This window comes from Lissotriton vulgaris, chromosome 1_1 (genome assembly GCF_964263255.1).
Source record: "Lissotriton vulgaris chromosome 1_1, aLisVul1.2, whole genome shotgun sequence".
NCBI lineage: Eukaryota > Metazoa > Chordata > Amphibia > Caudata > Salamandridae > Lissotriton > Lissotriton vulgaris.
Window position 1 is genome coordinate 1,982,064,348 of NC_141685.1, and position 19,503 is coordinate 1,982,083,850.

A 19,503-nucleotide genomic window follows, 5' to 3' on the forward strand; every position below is an offset into this window, starting at 1 on the left:
GAACAAAATGAGGGGGTTAATTTTGTCATAGAAATTATGGTTAGAGTTGAGAAAGGAAAATTAGGTCATGTTTTAAGCGAGATCTCAAAGGTTCTTCTATTTAATTTGAAAATTCTGACATGCAGACTGAACTATCACTTTCAATACCAGCAGTAGACTCCCAGTTAATTCCTTAGTGAGCACTACCCCCTACACAACTCAAACACCACTGCACTACCCTCAACCCTAAAACACTACCCCAGCACGAGCCCCTACACTACACAAACACCACTGCACTGCCCTAAACCACTACCCCCTACAGTACACAAACACCACTGCGCTTCCCTAAACCCTAAAACACTACCCCCACCATGACCCCCTATACTACCTAAACACCACTGTGCTGGCCTAAACAGTAAAACACTACCCCAGCACGATACCCTATACTACCAAAACACATCTGTACTACCTTAAACCCTAAATCTACCCACAGCACGGCCCCCCACACTACCCAAACACTGCGCTACAGTAACCCCTAAAACACTACCCCCTACACTACACAAACACCACTGAACTACCCTTAACCCTAAAACACTACCCCCAGCATGAGCCCCTACACTACAGAAACACCACTGCACTACCCTAAACCCTAAATATACCCCCAGCACGACCCCCTACACTACCCAAACACCACTGGGCTACACTAAACCCTAAAACACTATCCCATACACTACACAAACAGCACTGCACTACCCTTAACCCTAAACAACTATACCAGACCATGCACCTAAAACCCATGCCAGAAGCAGTGAGGTAGGCGGCCTGTGTCACGCACAGGAATTGTCTATGTACTTAATATTAAATTAAAAAAATTAAATTCACTGATGTTACAGATAGGTGAAAATGTCAGTTAAAACATATCGCAAAGCAAACAAGACCAAAGAAATTCACCAGTTATAGTCTTTTCTCAAGTATCTATAACTTGTTCCCTAAGTAACTATAACTTGCACCCTCGCTGCTAATTTACTCAGATATTGCATCACTCATGACATGTTTTATCACATCAACTCATTATTGCAACATCCAAAATTACATTATTGCATCACTCATGACATGTTTTATCACATCAACTCATTATTGCAACATCCAAAATTACATTATTGCATCACTCATGACATGTTTTATGACATCAACTCATTATTGCAACATCCAAAATTACATTATTGATGGCATCAGGGGGCATGGTGGTGGCACAAGTTATAGCTACTTTAACTTATACGTCCCTTTAGCCTTTATTTATTTCCCGTTCATTTCTGAGGTTTTTTTTTTTAATGGAACCTAAGATGTTATTTCATATGCTAACTGTAACATCACTTCAAACTTAGTTTTTTCAGTGGATACAAACATATCTGCATAGGGAGAGAGAGAGAGAGAGAGAGAGAGAGCGTGCTCTGCTCCACATTTAAAAGCATGGTTATAGCTTAAGCATATTAATTACCCTTTGCTAAATCATTCAAATTGCTTACACATCACTGTTTTTTTCCTAGTGCCCATTTGCAGGTTTTGTTTTGTATTAGGCCTCTCATTGCATAAAAGAAAGTTACGTAGCTTTTTTTTCCTGCAGTTATCCTGTTGCTTATCTTTTTTTTGTTCTTGTAAATGAAGGATAGGCAGGAAGCGAAGCACACTGAACACAATCGCTCGTTTTCCTGAAATGATACGCAAGTTTGATGCGCTTGCCTCAACTGATCCATTACTGTAAGTTGTGTATGTCTCCATATCAGCTCTGACACTACAAATGCATTCACTATCGGGCGGTCAACTTAAGTTTGATCCTCATTACTGTAAATGCGTCTCCATCTTACATTTATCATTGCAAGACTTTTGACAAAGGTCGACACAAAAGAATCACGTGCGCTTGGGTATCACAAGTCATGTGCTGTGACCAAGAGTTCACTGACCAGATGTTCCTAATGGCCAGTGAACTTACTTAAACCTTTTTCCTTTTCCAATATTTGTGTGAATAGGATGTTTTTTTAAAAACAATTTAATAAAGCAGTCGGATGCATTAATGTTCATGTGGTTACATTTTTTTAACTATGAACTTATTATTGGAGGACCCTCGTAACCAAGAATAGACTGATATTTACGTTTTAATACATTATTTTAAGAGACCCAAATACTAACAAGTGGTTTAAAATGCAGGAAATTCAAGTAGTCTATTCTATTGCATGAAATCCTTTTATTGAGCGTGTGTAGTGCAAGTGAACAGTAAAGGCAGGTCTATGCTGAGCTATCTAAGAAAGTAAACATGCTTTTTAACACATGTGGAAAAGTGAGTTGGTCCAGAGAACGAGAAAGGAAAATATGTCTCACACATTCTAGACAACATAGTAAATGTACAGAGCTGAAGCAGCTAAAAGTGGCTGGATTTTCCAATTGTTAAAACAATGTATTTATAACATTTTTAAAGGGGCTCTTGGCATCATAGAATCGTGATCTTACCCACTAGTCCCAGTGTTAATGCCCCTCCTTTTGTTAGTCCGTTGTATTTCGTGTTCATGCAGCACAAGAAAGGAATGTGCACTAATATGTCAGAGTTAAGGCCTATGTTTCAAAGACGTACTATAGACCTACGCTACTAACCTTAGTACATAAATACCATTGAATTTCTTTGCTGCATGTTTTACTTCCCTTACATCAATCTCTATTCGGATAATTAGAGAGTTTGGTTGTCGCGCTCACTGTAAGTGTTGTGCACTGCTTCTACCCTCACATATTACATCACTCATGATATGTTCAATGACTGCATTGATAACATCTGAAATGACATCTTAAATTACATAATTGATAGCAACACTGTGCATGGCGGGGGCTTGAGTTATATTTACTATATGGCACAACTTATATTTACTTGAGTTAATGATAACTGCTGAATTTCAGTAGTTTTGTTAGTTTAAAACATTTTTCCAATCCAAAGCTAAAATAATGTGCCTAGAGTGGTAAAAACCTTTTCTCATTTTACATCTCAGCATGAATAGCACTGTTCTAGTCCTATGGTTAAAGACTTTTCCCCAGATGCATCAAGCATACATTTTGCGATTCCTTATTTGCGAAAAATAAGGAATCGCAAATAAGGAATCGCGCAATGCATCAAGAAATTGCCCCAAAAATTCCGATTTCTTAAATTTCCTTAATTGCGAGTTGCAGATTGTGAGTCGCAATTAAGGAATACCTCCCCATTCATTCCTATGGGCCTCGAGGCCCATAGGAATAAATGGGAAGACAATCTAAATTTGCGAATCGCAAATAGCGATTCGCAAATTGAGATTGCGATTTCAAGGGTGCATGGGTGTCTAAAGGACACCCTGTTGCACTCCTGAAATTGATCTGTGCACATATGTTGCGCACACACATGACCTAAGGGCATGTGTGTGCGCAACATGAAACTTTGAAAAATGCACTTTAGTGCATTTTTCAAAGTTTTTGCAAATTACCATGAAGTTGTACTTCATGGAAATTTGCATACCCTATTAGCGAAATCGCTATTTTTTAGACATTAATGCATTGCATTTAAGGAATCTCAATTTGAGATTCCTTAAATGCAAGTAATCGCAATTTAGCGAATTCTCAATTTGCGATTTTTGCATTTGGGATGATGCATCCCAAATGCAAAAATACCGGTCGCAAAGGGGCAGATTCTGAGAATCTGCCCCTTTGCGAGCGGATTTTTGTTTGATGCATCTGGGCCTTTGCCTTAGAAATGGCAAAATACTTTGTCTCTTTCTAGTTCGACATGAAAGGTACTGTACTAATCCTTTAGTTAAAAACTTTGCCAGAAAAACTGACATTTTAAGTGAGCAGATTCAGAGTGTTGCTGGTGTTGTAGGGTGCTCTAAGCAGGTGCTGCTCTCCACCTAAACCAGGAAACTACCCAAAGTTCCCAGCTTTCTTAGGCATAATTTATGTGTCTCTCGAACCCTGAAAGGGTATTGTTTTGATTTGACATATTTATATAAATATATATATATATATAGAACACACCCGATTTGGCGTGCCACTTGTGATGGCGGGCTCCCGGCGGAATCGCCACTTCCTCAAAATATACCTCTCCTGGTATAACGTTGTGTTTTTCACAAAAAACTAGTACCGGGGCCCAAATAGTGCTCAATGCTGTATTTTATTAGGCACACGAACAAACCCTACGCGTTTCGAAGTAAAACTTCTTGCTCGCGTAGGGTTTGTTTGTGTGCCTAATAAAATACAGCATTGAGCACTATTTGGGCCCCGGTACTGTTTTTTTGTGAAAAACACGATGTTATACCAGGAGAGGTATATATATATATATATATATATATATATATATATATATATATATATATATATATATATATATATATATATTACTATCCCCATGGTTTGTACAAATTATGGGGAAGATTGATATATATATATATCTAATTAGCGTATATTTAACAAGGACCCCCTGAGTTCATAGAAAATAGATTCCTAGACCAGGGAAAAGTAACCATTTGATATTTAACAATATAGGCAACCATAAGAGACAATCAAAGAAGTTTAAATAAATGGAAGGGAATTAAGCTACAAAATGTTTGTAAAGAAAACAATTTATCAAGAGTTAAAAAGAACAATATCACATTCATAGATTTAATATGTGCGTTAAAAGAGTGTAGTTTAAACAAACTAGACTTAAAACAGCAATCTATAAATCACATGGCATGAATCACAATGCAAATGAGAACATATATAAAGTTAAAAAACACTGGAAGTGGCAGATTGGTACCAGATTGTCACTGACCATGTCATGAGTGATGTAATATGTGACATCATCAGCAGTGCAATGCAGGCGCGCAAGTTATAGTGAGTCCAACTAACTATAACGTGGGAATTTCAATGGTTTTATATCAGTAAAATTTCCAGGTAACTATAACTGGTGTGAAACCTATGTTTTTTTCAGTGAATTTAATAGGTTTTTTTTAAATGCTAAATCCTAACTATAACTGGTGTGAAACCTATGGTTTTCTCAGTGAATTTCATAGGTTTTTTAAATGCTAATTCCTTTATATATCGAGTTTGTAACCTACGATTTTTTTTAATTTGCTGTTTTGTGTGAGTATTAATTAGTATTATTTTTTTTATAATAATATTTTAATTTGTTTTATTTTTCATAATTTTTTCTTGGGGCGCTCTGGGTCCGCGCACCGGTAAGCTCTCCGGAAAGCGCACCCAGAGCGCTACTTACGTTCGTGTAAAAAAATATGAATGAAAAGTAAATAATAACGCAAGACATTTAGTACCATACATATAAAAGCAGTTTTTTTGAATGAGGAAATGAAAATAATTTTGCATTTCCGCATAACTATCAAAACGTGACTTAGGCGCGCCGCGTAAGCGCCCCCGGAAGCGCCTACGTTCACGCCGCGTATGCGCCCCCGGAAGCGCCTACGTTCGCGCCGCTTATGCGCCCCCGGAAGCGCTCCGGAGCGCACAGCGTCAGCGCGCCAAGTCATGTTACCTTAAAATAACACTTTTTATTGGTTGCTAACAGTTTTTTTTTACAAAGAATGAAATCCCCACCCATTTCCTTCACTTCTTCTTTCACTTTTGTGACTGAAAGACCTGCCTTTTTGCTCTTGGATCTTTCTTAGATAATCAAGGCTGCCAGACCATCCAGCAGTGAAGATGAGCCTGAATTCATTGATGAAGAGCCTCCTCAGCCGAAGGTCAAAGAGCATTTCATCTGGAATTTTTTTTCCATACCTGATGACCAAAAGAAGGTCAATGCTCCAAAAGTGGAGTGCAGGATCTGTCATACAGTCCTGTCACGGGGTGACCCCACTAAGAAATATTCTTTTGGGAACTCCACAATGCTTCGCCATGTGGAGAGAAGGCACCCCCAGAATTTTGCCCGGAAAAGTGTCAGGGCTCTGGCACAAGAGGTTCCCAGTGATGGGGCCTCTACATCAACCGGAGGAGCAACTACTTCAGTGAGGGGGCGATCGCAAGAGCTGGCTCCAAACATTCAGCCTGCATTCAACAAAGGCTTCCCGAAATGCAGATACTGTGATCAGCTACTTAACTTTGGGGAGCAAAGTGTTCTGCTCATGGTTCGAGCATTGGAGAACCATCGCTGCCGTTCCCAGCCCTAATTATTTTTGGTTTTTTTGCTCCTGTTGAGCAGTTTCCATTCCCTGTTTTTGTTTTTGTTCTAAAAAAAGAAAAAAGAAGAAAAAAGAAGTTATTTTCAGAACTACCTCCAAGAAGCTATATTCTTAAAAAAATGAAAAGAGTAAGTGAAGTGGAGTGCATTGATAATGGAAAGGAAAATGAGTAAGAAAGAACAGAAAGGTATGAGAGGAGAAAGGAAGTGAAGTAGGGGGACTGTAAGAAAAAATGCATTGCTTGAGTTGCATCATTTTTGTGACACACTCCAGCAATGCCTCACTTTTGCACTTACAGATACATCTGAAATACTGACGTATCTGTAAGTACTTCCGACATAATACGTCATATATTTAATATGACGCATGACTAGAAGACTGAAGGCCTCATTTATGAGGCCATGCGTCACTTTAACGCCACCGGTGCGTCACTTTTTGGGAAGCACCAGTGCTGTAAAAAATGCACCTTATTCAGTCATATTTACAAAGTGACGCATTTAGGTAGATGCGTCACTTTGTAAGCCCCTACGCCACAATATACCTATGTCAGGTGTAATGTATGCAAAAGTGGCGTATTGATGCAAAAAAGGGTCGTAGAGGTGATGAAGTGAAATCTATGAGATATCACTGCGCCACTTTTATGACGCTGTTGCGTCCAAATCTTGCGCCTGTATCACAGCAGGCGTAAGACTGATGCAGGCCCTTTCACATGGGGCCTGGCCCCATGTGAAAGGATGCATTGCTGGAGTTGCATCATTTTTGTGACACACTCCAGCAATGCATCACTTTTGCGCTTACAGATACGTCTGAAATACTGACGTATCTGTAAGTACTTCCGACATAATACGTCATATATTTAATATGACGCATGACTAGAAGACTGAAGGCCTCATTTAGGAGGCCATGCGTCACTTTAACGCCACCGGTGCGTCACTTTTTGTGACGCACCAGTGCTGTAAAAAATGCACCTTATTCAGTCATATTTACAAAGTGATGCATTTAGGTAGATGCATCACTTTGTAAGCCCCTGCGCCACATTATACCTACGTCAGGTGTAATGTATGCAAAAGGGGCATATTGATGTAAAAAAAGGGTCGTAGAGGTGACGCAGTAAAATCTATGAGATATCACTGCGTCACTTTTATGATGCTGTTGCGTCCAAATCTTGCGCCTGTATCACAGCAGGCGTAAGACTGATGCAGGCCCTTTCACATGGGGCCTGGCTCCATGTGAAAGGATGCATTGCTGGAGTTGCATAATTTTTGTGACACACTCCAGCAATGCATCACTTTTGCGCTTACAGATACGTCTGAAATACTGACGTATCTGTAAGTACTTCCGACATAATACGTCCTATATTTAATATGACGCATGACTAGAAGACTGAAGGCCTCATTTATGAGGCCATGCGTCACTTTAACGCCACTGGTGCGTCACTTTTTGTGACGTACCAGTGCTGTAAAAAATGCACCTTATTCAGTCATATTTACAAAGTGACGCATCTAGGTAGATGCGTCACTTTGTAAGCCTCTGCGCCACATTATACCTACGTCAGGTGTAATGTATGCAAAAGGGACGTATTGACGCAAGAAAGGGTCGTAGAGGTGACGCAGTGAAATCTATGAGATATCACTGCGTCACTTTTATGGCGCTGTTGCGTCCAAATCTTACGCCTGTTTCACAGCAGGCATAAGACTGATGCAGGCCCTTTCACATGGGGCCTGGCCAGGCCCCCCTTTTATCTCGGCCCCCGCTTGACGAATCCCCCCACATTTTCAGGGAAGGAGTGGAGTGGAGCGGGCCACCTTCTTTGAGAAATTCGCGAAGATTCGTCCACCGGCGCCAAAGTTATTCCCAATAGAATGTTGCGGATTTCCTATGGAAAGTAGATCCTAACTATAACTACCTACTGGCGACCGCCAGCAGGTTATATATATGTATATATATATGTTTATATATATATGTTTATATATATATATATATATATATATATATATATATATATATATATATATATATATATATATATATATATATATATATATATGTATGTATATATCAATTACCAGATCCTCGAACCACCTCCGGCCAGGAAAGCCGGCGAAGCAGAAGAACAGACCACAAAGAGTTGGCAAGATGTTCCGTTTTATTTTGTTAGCCAAGTTTGTCAAAGATGACGCGTTTCGGGCGTGAAAAGCCATTAATCACACAGATATTGATATAGATATTTATATCAAACTCCAACTCTAGTTCCTTCGATTACGCTACAGATACCAAAACAGGAGCTGCATATACGATAAGTTTCTTGTTTATTAAGATACTATCTCATACTACTTCAATAATTGGAGTACCAACATCAAACCCTTTGCCTACTATGGGAATCTTGGAGATTTAATGCAAAATCCACCCTTAAGCATAATATCTTTAACATATGGTTTTCACAATAAGTAAGCCAGGAATACTTTCTTTGTCATAACATTTTGTAATAAACATATCAAGCCTATGGAATTTGGTGAAACCTTTGTAACAGCACTGTAACATTGGCTTGACATCATTATGAAAATATGTGGGTTCAATTGCTCATAAATTGACAACCTCCCTGCATACAGTTGTACAATATGTAGAAAAATATTATTTGCAAACAATATACTACCCCTCTCAAAAGGACCTAAGAAGATTTGTCACATTGAAGTACCCCAGAGTGTGTAACCGTTGGTGTCCAACACCAAAACCCTTGTGTAAAATGACTTTCTTTAGCCTGTAACCCAATGTGATAACAAAAACTGTTAAATTCCTATTGACTTTATTACATTTGTTTCACAACAAATTAGCTAGGCCTATTACCTTTCTCAAAACTTTATAATAAGCACATCAGACCTATGACCTTGGGTGCATCTTTTCCCATTGCAACAATCAGGCCAGCAGTTTGCCACTATAATCAAATAAGGCCTACTGTTCTGAGCAGAGTCTTACCCACAAGGCAACCGTCAAGTTCATAGTCATATATTAAAAAGCCATTCTAAATTATAGGTAGATAAGCAAATGACTATCAGTCCTCAGACACTCTATCAAGGATTCTCACATAACAACACTTCTTTATACACAGTTGCCACAGGGGTAACCACTTGGCTGCTACAGTTATCTGAGATTCCATGTAACAAAATGCTTTTCTGCAGGCTTTCACACAGAGTACTAACAATCCACCCTTCATGGGATTGATATTAGGATATGCTTTTCACAATTACTATTTTATGCCATTGTCGTTTAACGTTACCTTGTCATAATAAATAGATAATGCCATGATCCCTGGCTTATTATCATACTAAGTGCAGTCCTACTGTCTAGAGTGTATAAGCTTTGCCACAAGCTAAAAAGTGCAATACAAGCACTCTTTTTTTTTTAATTTAATTTCTTTATTGAGGTAGAGATCACGTGTACAAAATAAAGCAAACAGCTTATCATCAAACAATTGTGGGGTTGCAAGAACCAAGAAAAGTGTATTAGGCATTATTTTCCCAAAAATGAAACAGAGAAAAAAAAAGGGATATGTAGGTACAGCCAAGTCAACCCTTCAAACCTAGACAGATTTACATTAAATGAGATCCACTGTTTAATATATTATATATTAAGCTGCATGTTACAGTATTTCATAACAATCCTACAATAAATCAATTATAGGTTTTACACGTAGTGCATATAAAGTCAGGGTTGATCAATCTTCTGCATCCATATATACTCTAACCGGACCCCATATTTGCTGCCCCAATGCCGTTTTCCTCCTTCCCTTCATGGCGTACAAATGATATTCCATATTATAAGTGAATAGGAACCGAGTTCGCCATGCTTCAAATGAAGGAGGTTCACTTTGTAACCAACATGAGGCAATACAGAGTCTTAGGACCACCGTGGCAACAGAAATCAGATAGCCAGTATTATCGCTAGCCTCTACTTGATCAGACTCTATATCTATACCCAACAAAATCTGCATTATTGAGAGCTGAAAAGCGGTGCTCAAAATCTCAATTATGAACTTGTTTACATGTCTAAACAATTCCCCTAATTTTACACAAGTGGCAAAATTATGCTTTACATCCACCTGTTTGGCGTTACATCTGAAACATTTTCCTACTGGGTCTCCACCCCACTTTGATATTTTATCTGGAGTACGGTACATATAAAACAGGGTTTTATAAATTTGGGTTATGAGATTAGCAGACATAAGTATTTTTCCAGCGAGTTCAATTGACTTTTCAAGCGGTACTCCTTGGCATCCTAACCTATTCTCCCATTTGGTCACTAGTGCTTCTAAATCATTAGGCATAGCCTCTAGCATTCATTTATAAAGTACCCCAATCCGAGCACCTTTCTTGTTGGCCTCTATAAGAGGGTTAGGTACCATGCTTACAGTATTTTTCATTAAATACTCACGGATTTGTAAGTATTTAAAAAAATGTGCAGTTGGGAGTTGATATTGTTGTTTCAACTGACTAAATGATTTTAAACTATCCCCTTGTAACGACCGGATTTTCGGACCAGATAGAATCAGACTAAAACACCACTAACCCAGCCGAAACGTACCCATCTCCCTCCTCAGGACCTACTTACAAAAGGTATCTGTGTACCTACCTATGGATGGGGAATTAGCAATATACAAGCTTAGATCTTCTACAACACCATACTCTTACCTTATAGTCTCGCGGCGACAAGGACCCAGACTAGACTACCCTGAGGCAGTTCCGATTATCTACCATTACACACTGATAACCATCAGTGCTCACGCAAGCCACAATCTGGTGGGTATATACACTGACCGCAATCAGTGCTCTCGCAAGCCACAATCTGGTGGGTATATTACACAAGCCACAATCTGGTGGGTATATTACACAAGCCACAATCTGGTGGGTATATTACACAAGCCACAATCTGGTGGGTATATTACCTACGCAAGCCACAATCTTGTGGGTATAACGCCGCTACACAACGACGATCACTTTCCTATGAATACCTTCTCCACATTGGGGAACTCTCTCTCTCTCCTACTGGGATAATGCAATGTTATCGATTATGGGACAGATAGACAGGTTGATCCTTTCCCACACAAGAATGGCCAAATTACACTGTGTAAAGGTTATTCCCTATTTCGAATGCTCCTCTCCCCCTCCTTGCTTAGTTACCATTTACCTGGACGGGAGTTGCATCCGTTCACATAACAGCATCTGACTAGAAGAAAGGTTAACTCTATCATTAGAAAGCAACGGTTACACATTAGTTCACTAAGAACTGGGGTATCTTTATTCATTAACAACATCAACTACATATATATATATATATATATATAACACTACAATATTACACATAGCCTGAAAAGCAAAAGGAAAGGTTAGAATGTGTGTGCACACTAATAAGAAAGGGTCGACGTCACCTTATGAGTATGAAGTCTGGACTCGGTAGTCATCTGGGTTCCTTTCTCGTCTGTGTCTTGGCTCGTCTTGGGATCACCCCTACAGTCACGGATACACGTCTGCACCGTTATGCTCTGTCTTCTCCGTTCTCCTCCAAGTCACTGGAACGTTCTTCCTATTCTCTGTCTCGTTAGCTGCTCTCTCTCTCTCTCTGCTTTGCACTACTTCTCTCTCCTCTCAATCACGGACTGTCTTCACTTTTCAGCTTCGATCTTATAAATCGGTTTCTACCACTCTGATATTCGTTCTCTCTGCTAACTGTTTCACTCTGTATGCTTTGATCTAAAATGTCAAAGCTCGCCCGCTGCTCCAACTAAAATAACTTCAATCTTTCTAAGAGAGTATTAGCTTCTCGGTCTTTCTCGGACTTCAAGATGGCGACTGTCTACCTTAAGATGATTAATCGCAATGATGCTAACGGCTAGCTGCCGCCTACGAACTGACTGACTCACTACCTCCTGCTTTCACTAATATGGAACCTTGTTCATGCTTGGAAAGTTACGGCCAGTAACCTGCCACCCACCAAATTCTTGTACCTCCCCGTACCAAGGACACGTTCTCAGCCGGCCGGCCTGATGTTATGTCTTCGATACAAAGAAAAATACAGTTCTTCGATCAGGGCCAGCCTGAGCCGGTTCTCTCCAAGCGAACAACACCTCATAACTAAAACATTTCATTTGACCTAGAAGCATCTCAAGCTGCCGAAGCAGAAAGAAAGATTGAGTCTCTCCCGTTTGAGGCCTACAAGGCCCGAAATAAGCATAACTCCATCAGAAATATGCTAGCATTCTTACAAAAGGACGGATTAATACTAATACTGAGAAATCTATCCCTTAACATAGATTTATAAGCCCTAGAATAAAAGAAAGGGTAGGGGATTGCATCAAACGCCTTGTAAATAGGCCCTGTCTAAGGTTCTAATCCTCCTATTAGAATGATAGCAGACTAAAGTCACCTTCAATCACCTTCACTCAAGAAAAAGGGGCAAAAGGTCGGTCAGAACACCCCTGTATATAAATCCCCTACTGTAGTTAACCCTCTTATGCGCCAGCTCACCACTATGCTATCCCAGCAAACGTGCAATACAAGCACTCTTTTCAGTGGAGGAGCATACCTTTGACCCAATTAAATACTGTATTCAGGGGAACCAACTTCTGGATGTAGCTTAAGCTCCTCTCTCACTACCACTATGATAGCTGTTTTGTGTTGATCAAGTAAGGTTTGGTGACTGTTGCTCTATCAAGCCAGACCTAAAAATGAAACAAGTAAGGTGGAAATGAAGACCATATTAATTTTCAATTGCCTTCCAGCTAACACACACCATCTTTTTAAACGTTCTGCTTGGCACAAGAAAGGCCTCTGATAACAGACCCCATGGGAAATATCACAGGATTAGCTCATCGACCGACACAGCTTTCATCCCCATGTGCATTTCTCAATAACATATGAAATTTGCAACCAAAGCTATGGGCCATCAGGTGTGAAAAGCAGGTCATAACTTCGAACCCCTTACTGAGGCTGCCAAAAGCCAGGGAAACATACCTTTAGTCCAGTTGTCTATGTCACATGAGCTGTACAGCCAAACAATAGTTCATTCTGCATAACTGTGCTTGGACCACAAACACTAATATTCACTAAAAAATATTTTAACAAACCCTGTTTTATCTGGTGTTTAGTCATAAATAATTGCATCAACTGATTAGTTTGAATATTCGTAATGCGAATGTGTGTCAAGGATAACAATGCCATAATCATATTAATTAAAATACAATTACAGTATTCTGGCTGAATTGTTTCAGTAGTTGTAAAATCTATATCTGATTGACTGTCACTTCATTCTTCTATTTTATTGTATTTCAGGAACTTGGGCTGGTCATCACTGGTACATTACCTGTGTTCAATCTTACGAAGGATTCCAATGGACAAAGGGTACTATATTATTAAATGATTCTGAGTGAAATCTGATAGATTAGCTAAACAATCAAAGAGGATTTGTAAAGCGCTGCTTATCACCCATGAGAGTATCAAGGGGGGTTGGAGGATGCTGCTGCTTAGAGGCTGAATTCCTGTAGGGTGGGTGCTGTTCACAGGTGGAGCGTGAGGCCGTTCCAGGACTTGGCGTCCTGGTGCGAGAAGGCATGAACACTGTTCCTGCTCCTGTGAATGCGGGGGTCTGTGGGCGAAGCAGAGGGATGCAGAGCATGGTTTTCAGGTATGTTAGTGGATGTTTTCCCTGCAGTTGAATTATGTTGGTTCCTTGTTATTTAGCGCTTTGTAGGCATGGGTGAGCGTTTTGAACTCAAACTATTTGCTGGCGTGAACAGGTGCAGAGATTTGAGGTGGAGTTAGTGTGGGTGACCTTGGAAGGTCAAGTATGAGCCCAACTGAGCGTTCTAGATGGTCTGGAGTCTGTTTAGTAGTTATGTGGTGATTCCTATGTAGAGGGAGTTGCCTTAGTCCACGCAGCTGGTGATGATGGCCTGAGTGACGGTGCACCTGATACTGGTGAGGAGCCAGCAGAGTTTGCTGAGTATGCACAAGGTAAGAAAGCAGGAAGACGGCACAGCATTTATCTGCTTACTCATTGTGATCTTGCTGTTGAGTATCATTATGAGGTTCCTTGCATGCTCTGTAGATGAAGGTAAGGGGTCGAGTTCAATTGGGCCATTGGGCATTGCTGCTCCTGAAGATGAGTATTTCTGTTTTGTTGTTGTTTCATTTGAGGCATCTGTTCTGCATCCACCTCGCAGCACTGGTCATGCATCTGTGGAAGTTAGATTTGGTGCTAGTGGGGATAGGGAGAGGATAAGCTGAATGTCACCCGTGTAGGAGATGATATTCATGTTGTAGGATCTGAGCAACGTGGCCATGGGGGCCAGGTATGTGATGAATAGGATTGGTCTTCATGAGGATCCTCGTGGGATGCCACAGGTGATGTTGTTTTTAAGGTCTTAGGTGTAAGGTAGGAGTCAGAAACTTTGAGTTTGTCCAGAGAGGATGGATGCAATTCATTTGAGTGACTTCCCTTGGATCCGTAATTGGTGGAGTCAGTCCAGGAGGGTGTAGTGGAACAAGTTGTTGAATGCTGCAGAGAAATCAAGGAGGATTAGGTTGACAGGTTCCCCCCCTGTCAGGGGAGAGAATTCTGATGTCATCTTTGTCCATGATCCAGGCACTTTCGATGCTGTGATTTGAGTGAAAACCAGATTGGGAGGGATCCAGAAGAATATTGGTTTTTAGGTGGGTGGTGAGTTGGAGGTTTATTGCTTTTTCCTGCACTTTGGCTGGAAATTGGAGCAAACATAAAAAAACACATCTTTATAACTTACAGTGGCCTATTCATAGTTTTCAAAAATGGTATCATTATATGGAGGTGTTGCTACTAATATTGTGACAAAAATCAAATTAAGACAAGTTACTTGCTATTCTTGTGTTGCTTGTCTACCAAAGTTTGTACCTATGTCTGTATTGTTGAAATATATCTCAGGAAATCGTCAGATTTCAATTGTATGGTTTGGCCTAAAAGAATTTTTATTTGTTTTGTCTGTTTCTAGTCTTCAGCTCAATAGTAACCCACAACTCTAGAATAATTGAGGTAATAAGAACAGAATACAGTCTATTAATCTTTGATGACTATGGGCCTGATTTAGAGTTTGGTGGACAGGGTACTTCATTGCAAATGTGACAGAGTAGTGGTGGCTCGTTGAGGGAGTGATGCGGGGTGGCGGAGGGGCAGGGTGGGGGTTGTGAAGTCTGGCATACGGCCAAAAAGAGTTCAGTAAATAAATAAATACAACCAATTACCTTACGCGCGCTGCAACACCAAATGGTGATGCAGCTCGCGCAATGTAATTCATTTTATTTATGTATTTATTTATTTACTGAACTCTATTTGGCCATATGCAGGAGTTTACTACCCCCTCCCCACCCTGCCTCTCCCTCTCCCAACCCCATTGCCCCGCAGCACGCCCTCGAGGAGCCGCCACTGTGGCAGTGTACCCCGTCTGCCAAAGTCTTGGTCTGCCCATTTCATTTATAGATAGGTGGACTTTAAGCTTTCTGTCAACTTTCAGATAGTACAGTTCGGAAACTGTGGACAGGCTTTTCATCTTTCTGTTTCTGAGCTGAACTGTCTTAAAATAAAGCCCTAACTCAGAGAAATATTGAGTTAAATGAATTAACCATACATCATGCAGGCATATAAAAGTCATTCGACTGTGCACTGCACCACAAAGGTTCATCATAATACAGCCCTTGATGTTCACTTTCATTGCTGACATTTTTAAAGGTGTTAAAGACTCCTTTTGTCAAATGATCCCTGCAGAAAAACCTATGATAACTGGAATTTCATGCCATTCACTGTGCTGTTGCTTCATTGCTTTACTTTTGTTCAAGCTACTCCATCTTATTACAAGTAAAGTGGTAAGAGTATATTGAGATTCCTAGATCATTTGCATGCTTTATTTATTACTACATTTGTTTTATTTTATTATATGATTCATTAAATTATATGATTTTCTCATTCTGTATCAGAACCAGCTGATTCTCGGCGTGATGGGAGTGGATGTATCATTAGCAGATATTCAGCGACTTACCCCTCGTTTCACTGTAAGTTATGATTGTGGTACCAGGATTTGCAATCTAGTTTAAGCAATATTAGATATAAATTACAAATCTTTGATATATGTATTTTCTTTCATGAAGGAGAATGCCACATGTTTTATATGAATGATTACAAATGATTTGCAGAGAATATGGAAAACCATGCAATTTATTGGTTAAATATTATAAATGATCTCATATTTTTGATATTATAACAAATATCAAAAGATTTTTGCCTTAACACACGTGCACTCACACACACACACACACACACACACACACACATACACACACAAATACACATGCACACACACCTACCCACCTATGAGCCTTACTGTCAACTATATTCCTCATGTAGAGTTTCTCACAAGCCATTTGCTCAGATGTTTTATCTGTAATTACTGCCAGGTCCCTGCAGTCCTCGACCCATTCATTACTTATTGAGACAACCATCTCCCCAAAAGAAAAAAGAACAGAGAATGCTGGAACTCCTAATCCTCCTACTGGGAGTACTGAACCAGTACTTACCCAGCATTCCACATGTTCTTGTTTCTCTCTGTCGACAGGTATTGGACGAGGTGCTGGGTACTGCTCCTGCTGGTTGGGTATGGGGGTCTTTGGATGTCCCTGTCTGCTTGATGGGCTGTGTTGGACTGGGTTGGTCTTGTGTGTCTCCGGCCTGCTGGGTTTGCTGGGAGGTGCAGATGTTGCCAGGTGGCCCTTTGTGGCTGTGGAGCCGGCCCGCCCTGTTGGTTCTGGGTTGCAAGGGCTCGTCCTCCTGGTGGCTGTGCTGGGTGGAAAACGCACTGTGGTAGCTGGATGGTGGCTCGGAGGCTTTGCTAGTTGTGCCCCTGGAGTGCCCTGGAGGCCTGTATCGTTGCTTTCAGCTAGCCAGCCACTGTGGCTGGTGGTGGGCACCTGGGCTGGCGGGTAGGTGTGTTGGGCAGATGGTGTGTTCAGGTGTCTGCTCGACCCAGGGTGTAGTACCACGTAGCGGATTTCCTCTGCTTTTTGATTCTTTCATGGTTATTACAAGTATATGTTGGCCATATTTGTTCCAGTTTTCCATGCTGTGCTCTTCTATAGCCCTGCATTGTGGTTGCCCTTGTGTAGCTGGCTCGGTGGTTGTGCTGGAGGTGCCCCTGGTGTGCCTGGTTGCCGGTGGGACGCTTTGGCTTTTGCCCAGGTACTCTGACATTGGCCATTCCTAGGCTGCCTGGTGGGGCCGCTCTTTTGGCAGACCGTGTTGTCTGGAGTCTGCCAGCCCTGGGGTGTCTACAGCATAGCTGTTTTTTTCTTCCTTCTTTTCTTCAGTCTGCAGTTTGGGTCCAGGCCTGTTGTGCATGGTGTGACTTGTAGTCCCTGGTTTCTTTTGAATGGACCTATGTTTTCATTAGTGGGGTCTCAGTCTGCTGTGTCACGTGTTCCTCTGGGGACAGGTTTAGGTCCCTACAGTGGTGGTTTAGTATTGGCACATTTTTGTCTTGCCGATTTGGGCTTGGTCCCTTGGGATCCTGCCCATCTTCCTGCTGGTTTTCCCCGCTCAGGGGGTTGTGCCTCTGGGGCAGGGTTTTGTGTCTCTGGTCCCTCCTCATCCTGGTTTTGTGTCCCTCCTCTGGTGGCTCTGCATTGTTGGTTTTCAGTTTGGCCGGATGTGGCTTTGTTTCATTTGGTGGTCCTTTGCTGCATGTTCTCCTGTGTCTGGTTAGGTGTGGGGGCCAGTTTTCCTGCCCTGCCTTACTTCCATCAGTGTGGGGTTGTTGGCCTGTTGGGTAGTGGTTGTCCTGTCTCTTGTTGGTGTTGGGCCTTGGGGCACTTCCTGAGCTTTTGGTGCCCTTCTTTTGCTATTTTAGAATGGGTCCAGTGTCTGGCATATCCATCTTCCGAACTCTGCTCCCTCAGTGGGTTGTACAACTGTGTGTCTTCTGGGCCCATTCTTTCTTAGATGCTGCCACAAGGCTTCCAGTCTGGTTGCGGAGCTTTGGCTTCTTCCCCTGTTTTTTGTGGCCTCGCTGTCCCTTTTTGGGCTCTCATTGGCCTGAGCCACTTGTGTTGGTGGTGCGTTCTCTGCCCCTGCCTCCTGGTTTGAGTGCTTCCTGGTTCAAGGGGGGCTTGCCTTGGGGCTGTGTCTGGCTCTGTCCATTGGGGCCTTGGTGCCTTGGAGGCCGCCATTTAGGTGTCTGCCTGGGGGCCTTTCTGGCTTCCCTGCCTCTTCTTGCCTTCTTGCGTGGGTGTGAATCCTTCCAGCCTCCTGGAGTTCCAGTGGTAATGTGCCTGGCATGGCTGAGACCTGGGTTGGCCTTCCTGTACTTTCCTTTGGCCTATTCTCTGCGCCTGCCTTCCCCGGGGGTTGGCTGTGCCTTGGTGTCTGTGTGCCCATGCGGGCTGCTTGGCTTCCACCCTGGTTTCGCGCTGCTTTTTTGTTGCCTCTGTGGCCTTGTTGTGGCTGGTACTGGTGGGTGTTCTCTCTGCCCTAGGGGTTGAAGTGTTGCTGGTAGTTGGCTGTTTGGTCCTATGCCTCTCTTTCCAGGTCTGTGGGGGGGGGGGTGATGTGCTGGTGGCCTCCTGTCTGTGCTGGTGGGTCTGTGGTTAAGTCAGCTGGCTTCCCAGGTGCCTGTGGGGTGTCAACAGGGTTGGGTTATGGGACGCCTTGCTTGTCTCTCCTGTCCATGTGACTCTGGGGCTGGTAACTGTCTGTGTCTCCAGTTGCTCTCTGGCTGTCATGGGTCTTCTCTTAGTTCTTGTGTAGTTTGTGTTGGGACTCGCTTGGGGTGTTTCCTTGGTATGTCATTTGCCCTCTTGGCCAGTTATTGTTTGGTTGGTAATTTCCTCCCTCCCAATTTGGACTGGTTGGCCCAATGTCCTGTGGCCCTTTTCCTACCTGTTGGTTCTGGGGTGTGCGGGGGCTGTTCGCAGTTTGTGTTGTTTGGTGTGAAGCTTGGCTCCAATGGGGTTCTCCATCTTTTGTTGAACCCATGGGTTGTGGTTATGGGTGTTTCCTTGATGTGTGTTGTTTGGGGAGGGGTCTTTACTGTTGTGCCTGTTTGGTCTTGAGTTTTGCCTGATTTTGGTGGCCTTGGAGTTTGCCTTTCCCCGCTCTTGGTCCTCTCTGGTTGCTGTAGCCTGGTCCGGTCTGGTTCTGGGTCTGGTGGGGTCCATCCCCTTGAGGGTGGGCTCTGTTGATGGCCTCTTTCCTGGTGGGATGTTTCGCTTTGCTGGGCTCTGGCCTCTGGCTCACCCCCTGCCTTTTTCCTGTCCAGGTGGGGTTCCTGTTTCTG

The 19,503-nt window shown here is 42.1% G+C and overlaps 1 protein-coding gene across 2 annotated transcripts in view; it reads left to right on the forward strand.

Annotated features, from left to right (window-relative positions):
* Positions 1-19,503, forward strand: part of CACNA2D1 (calcium voltage-gated channel auxiliary subunit alpha2delta 1) — a 1,701,483-nt gene that overhangs the window by 1,420,373 nt on the left and 261,607 nt on the right. For both annotated transcript variants that reach the window (XM_086919803.1, XM_086919796.1), the window contains exons 16-17: positions 13,484-13,552; positions 16,157-16,231. In XM_086919803.1, the coding sequence (XP_086775929.1) occupies positions 13,484-13,552; positions 16,157-16,231 (144 nt within the window). The remainder of the gene's footprint in view (positions 1-13,483; positions 13,553-16,156; positions 16,232-19,503) is intronic.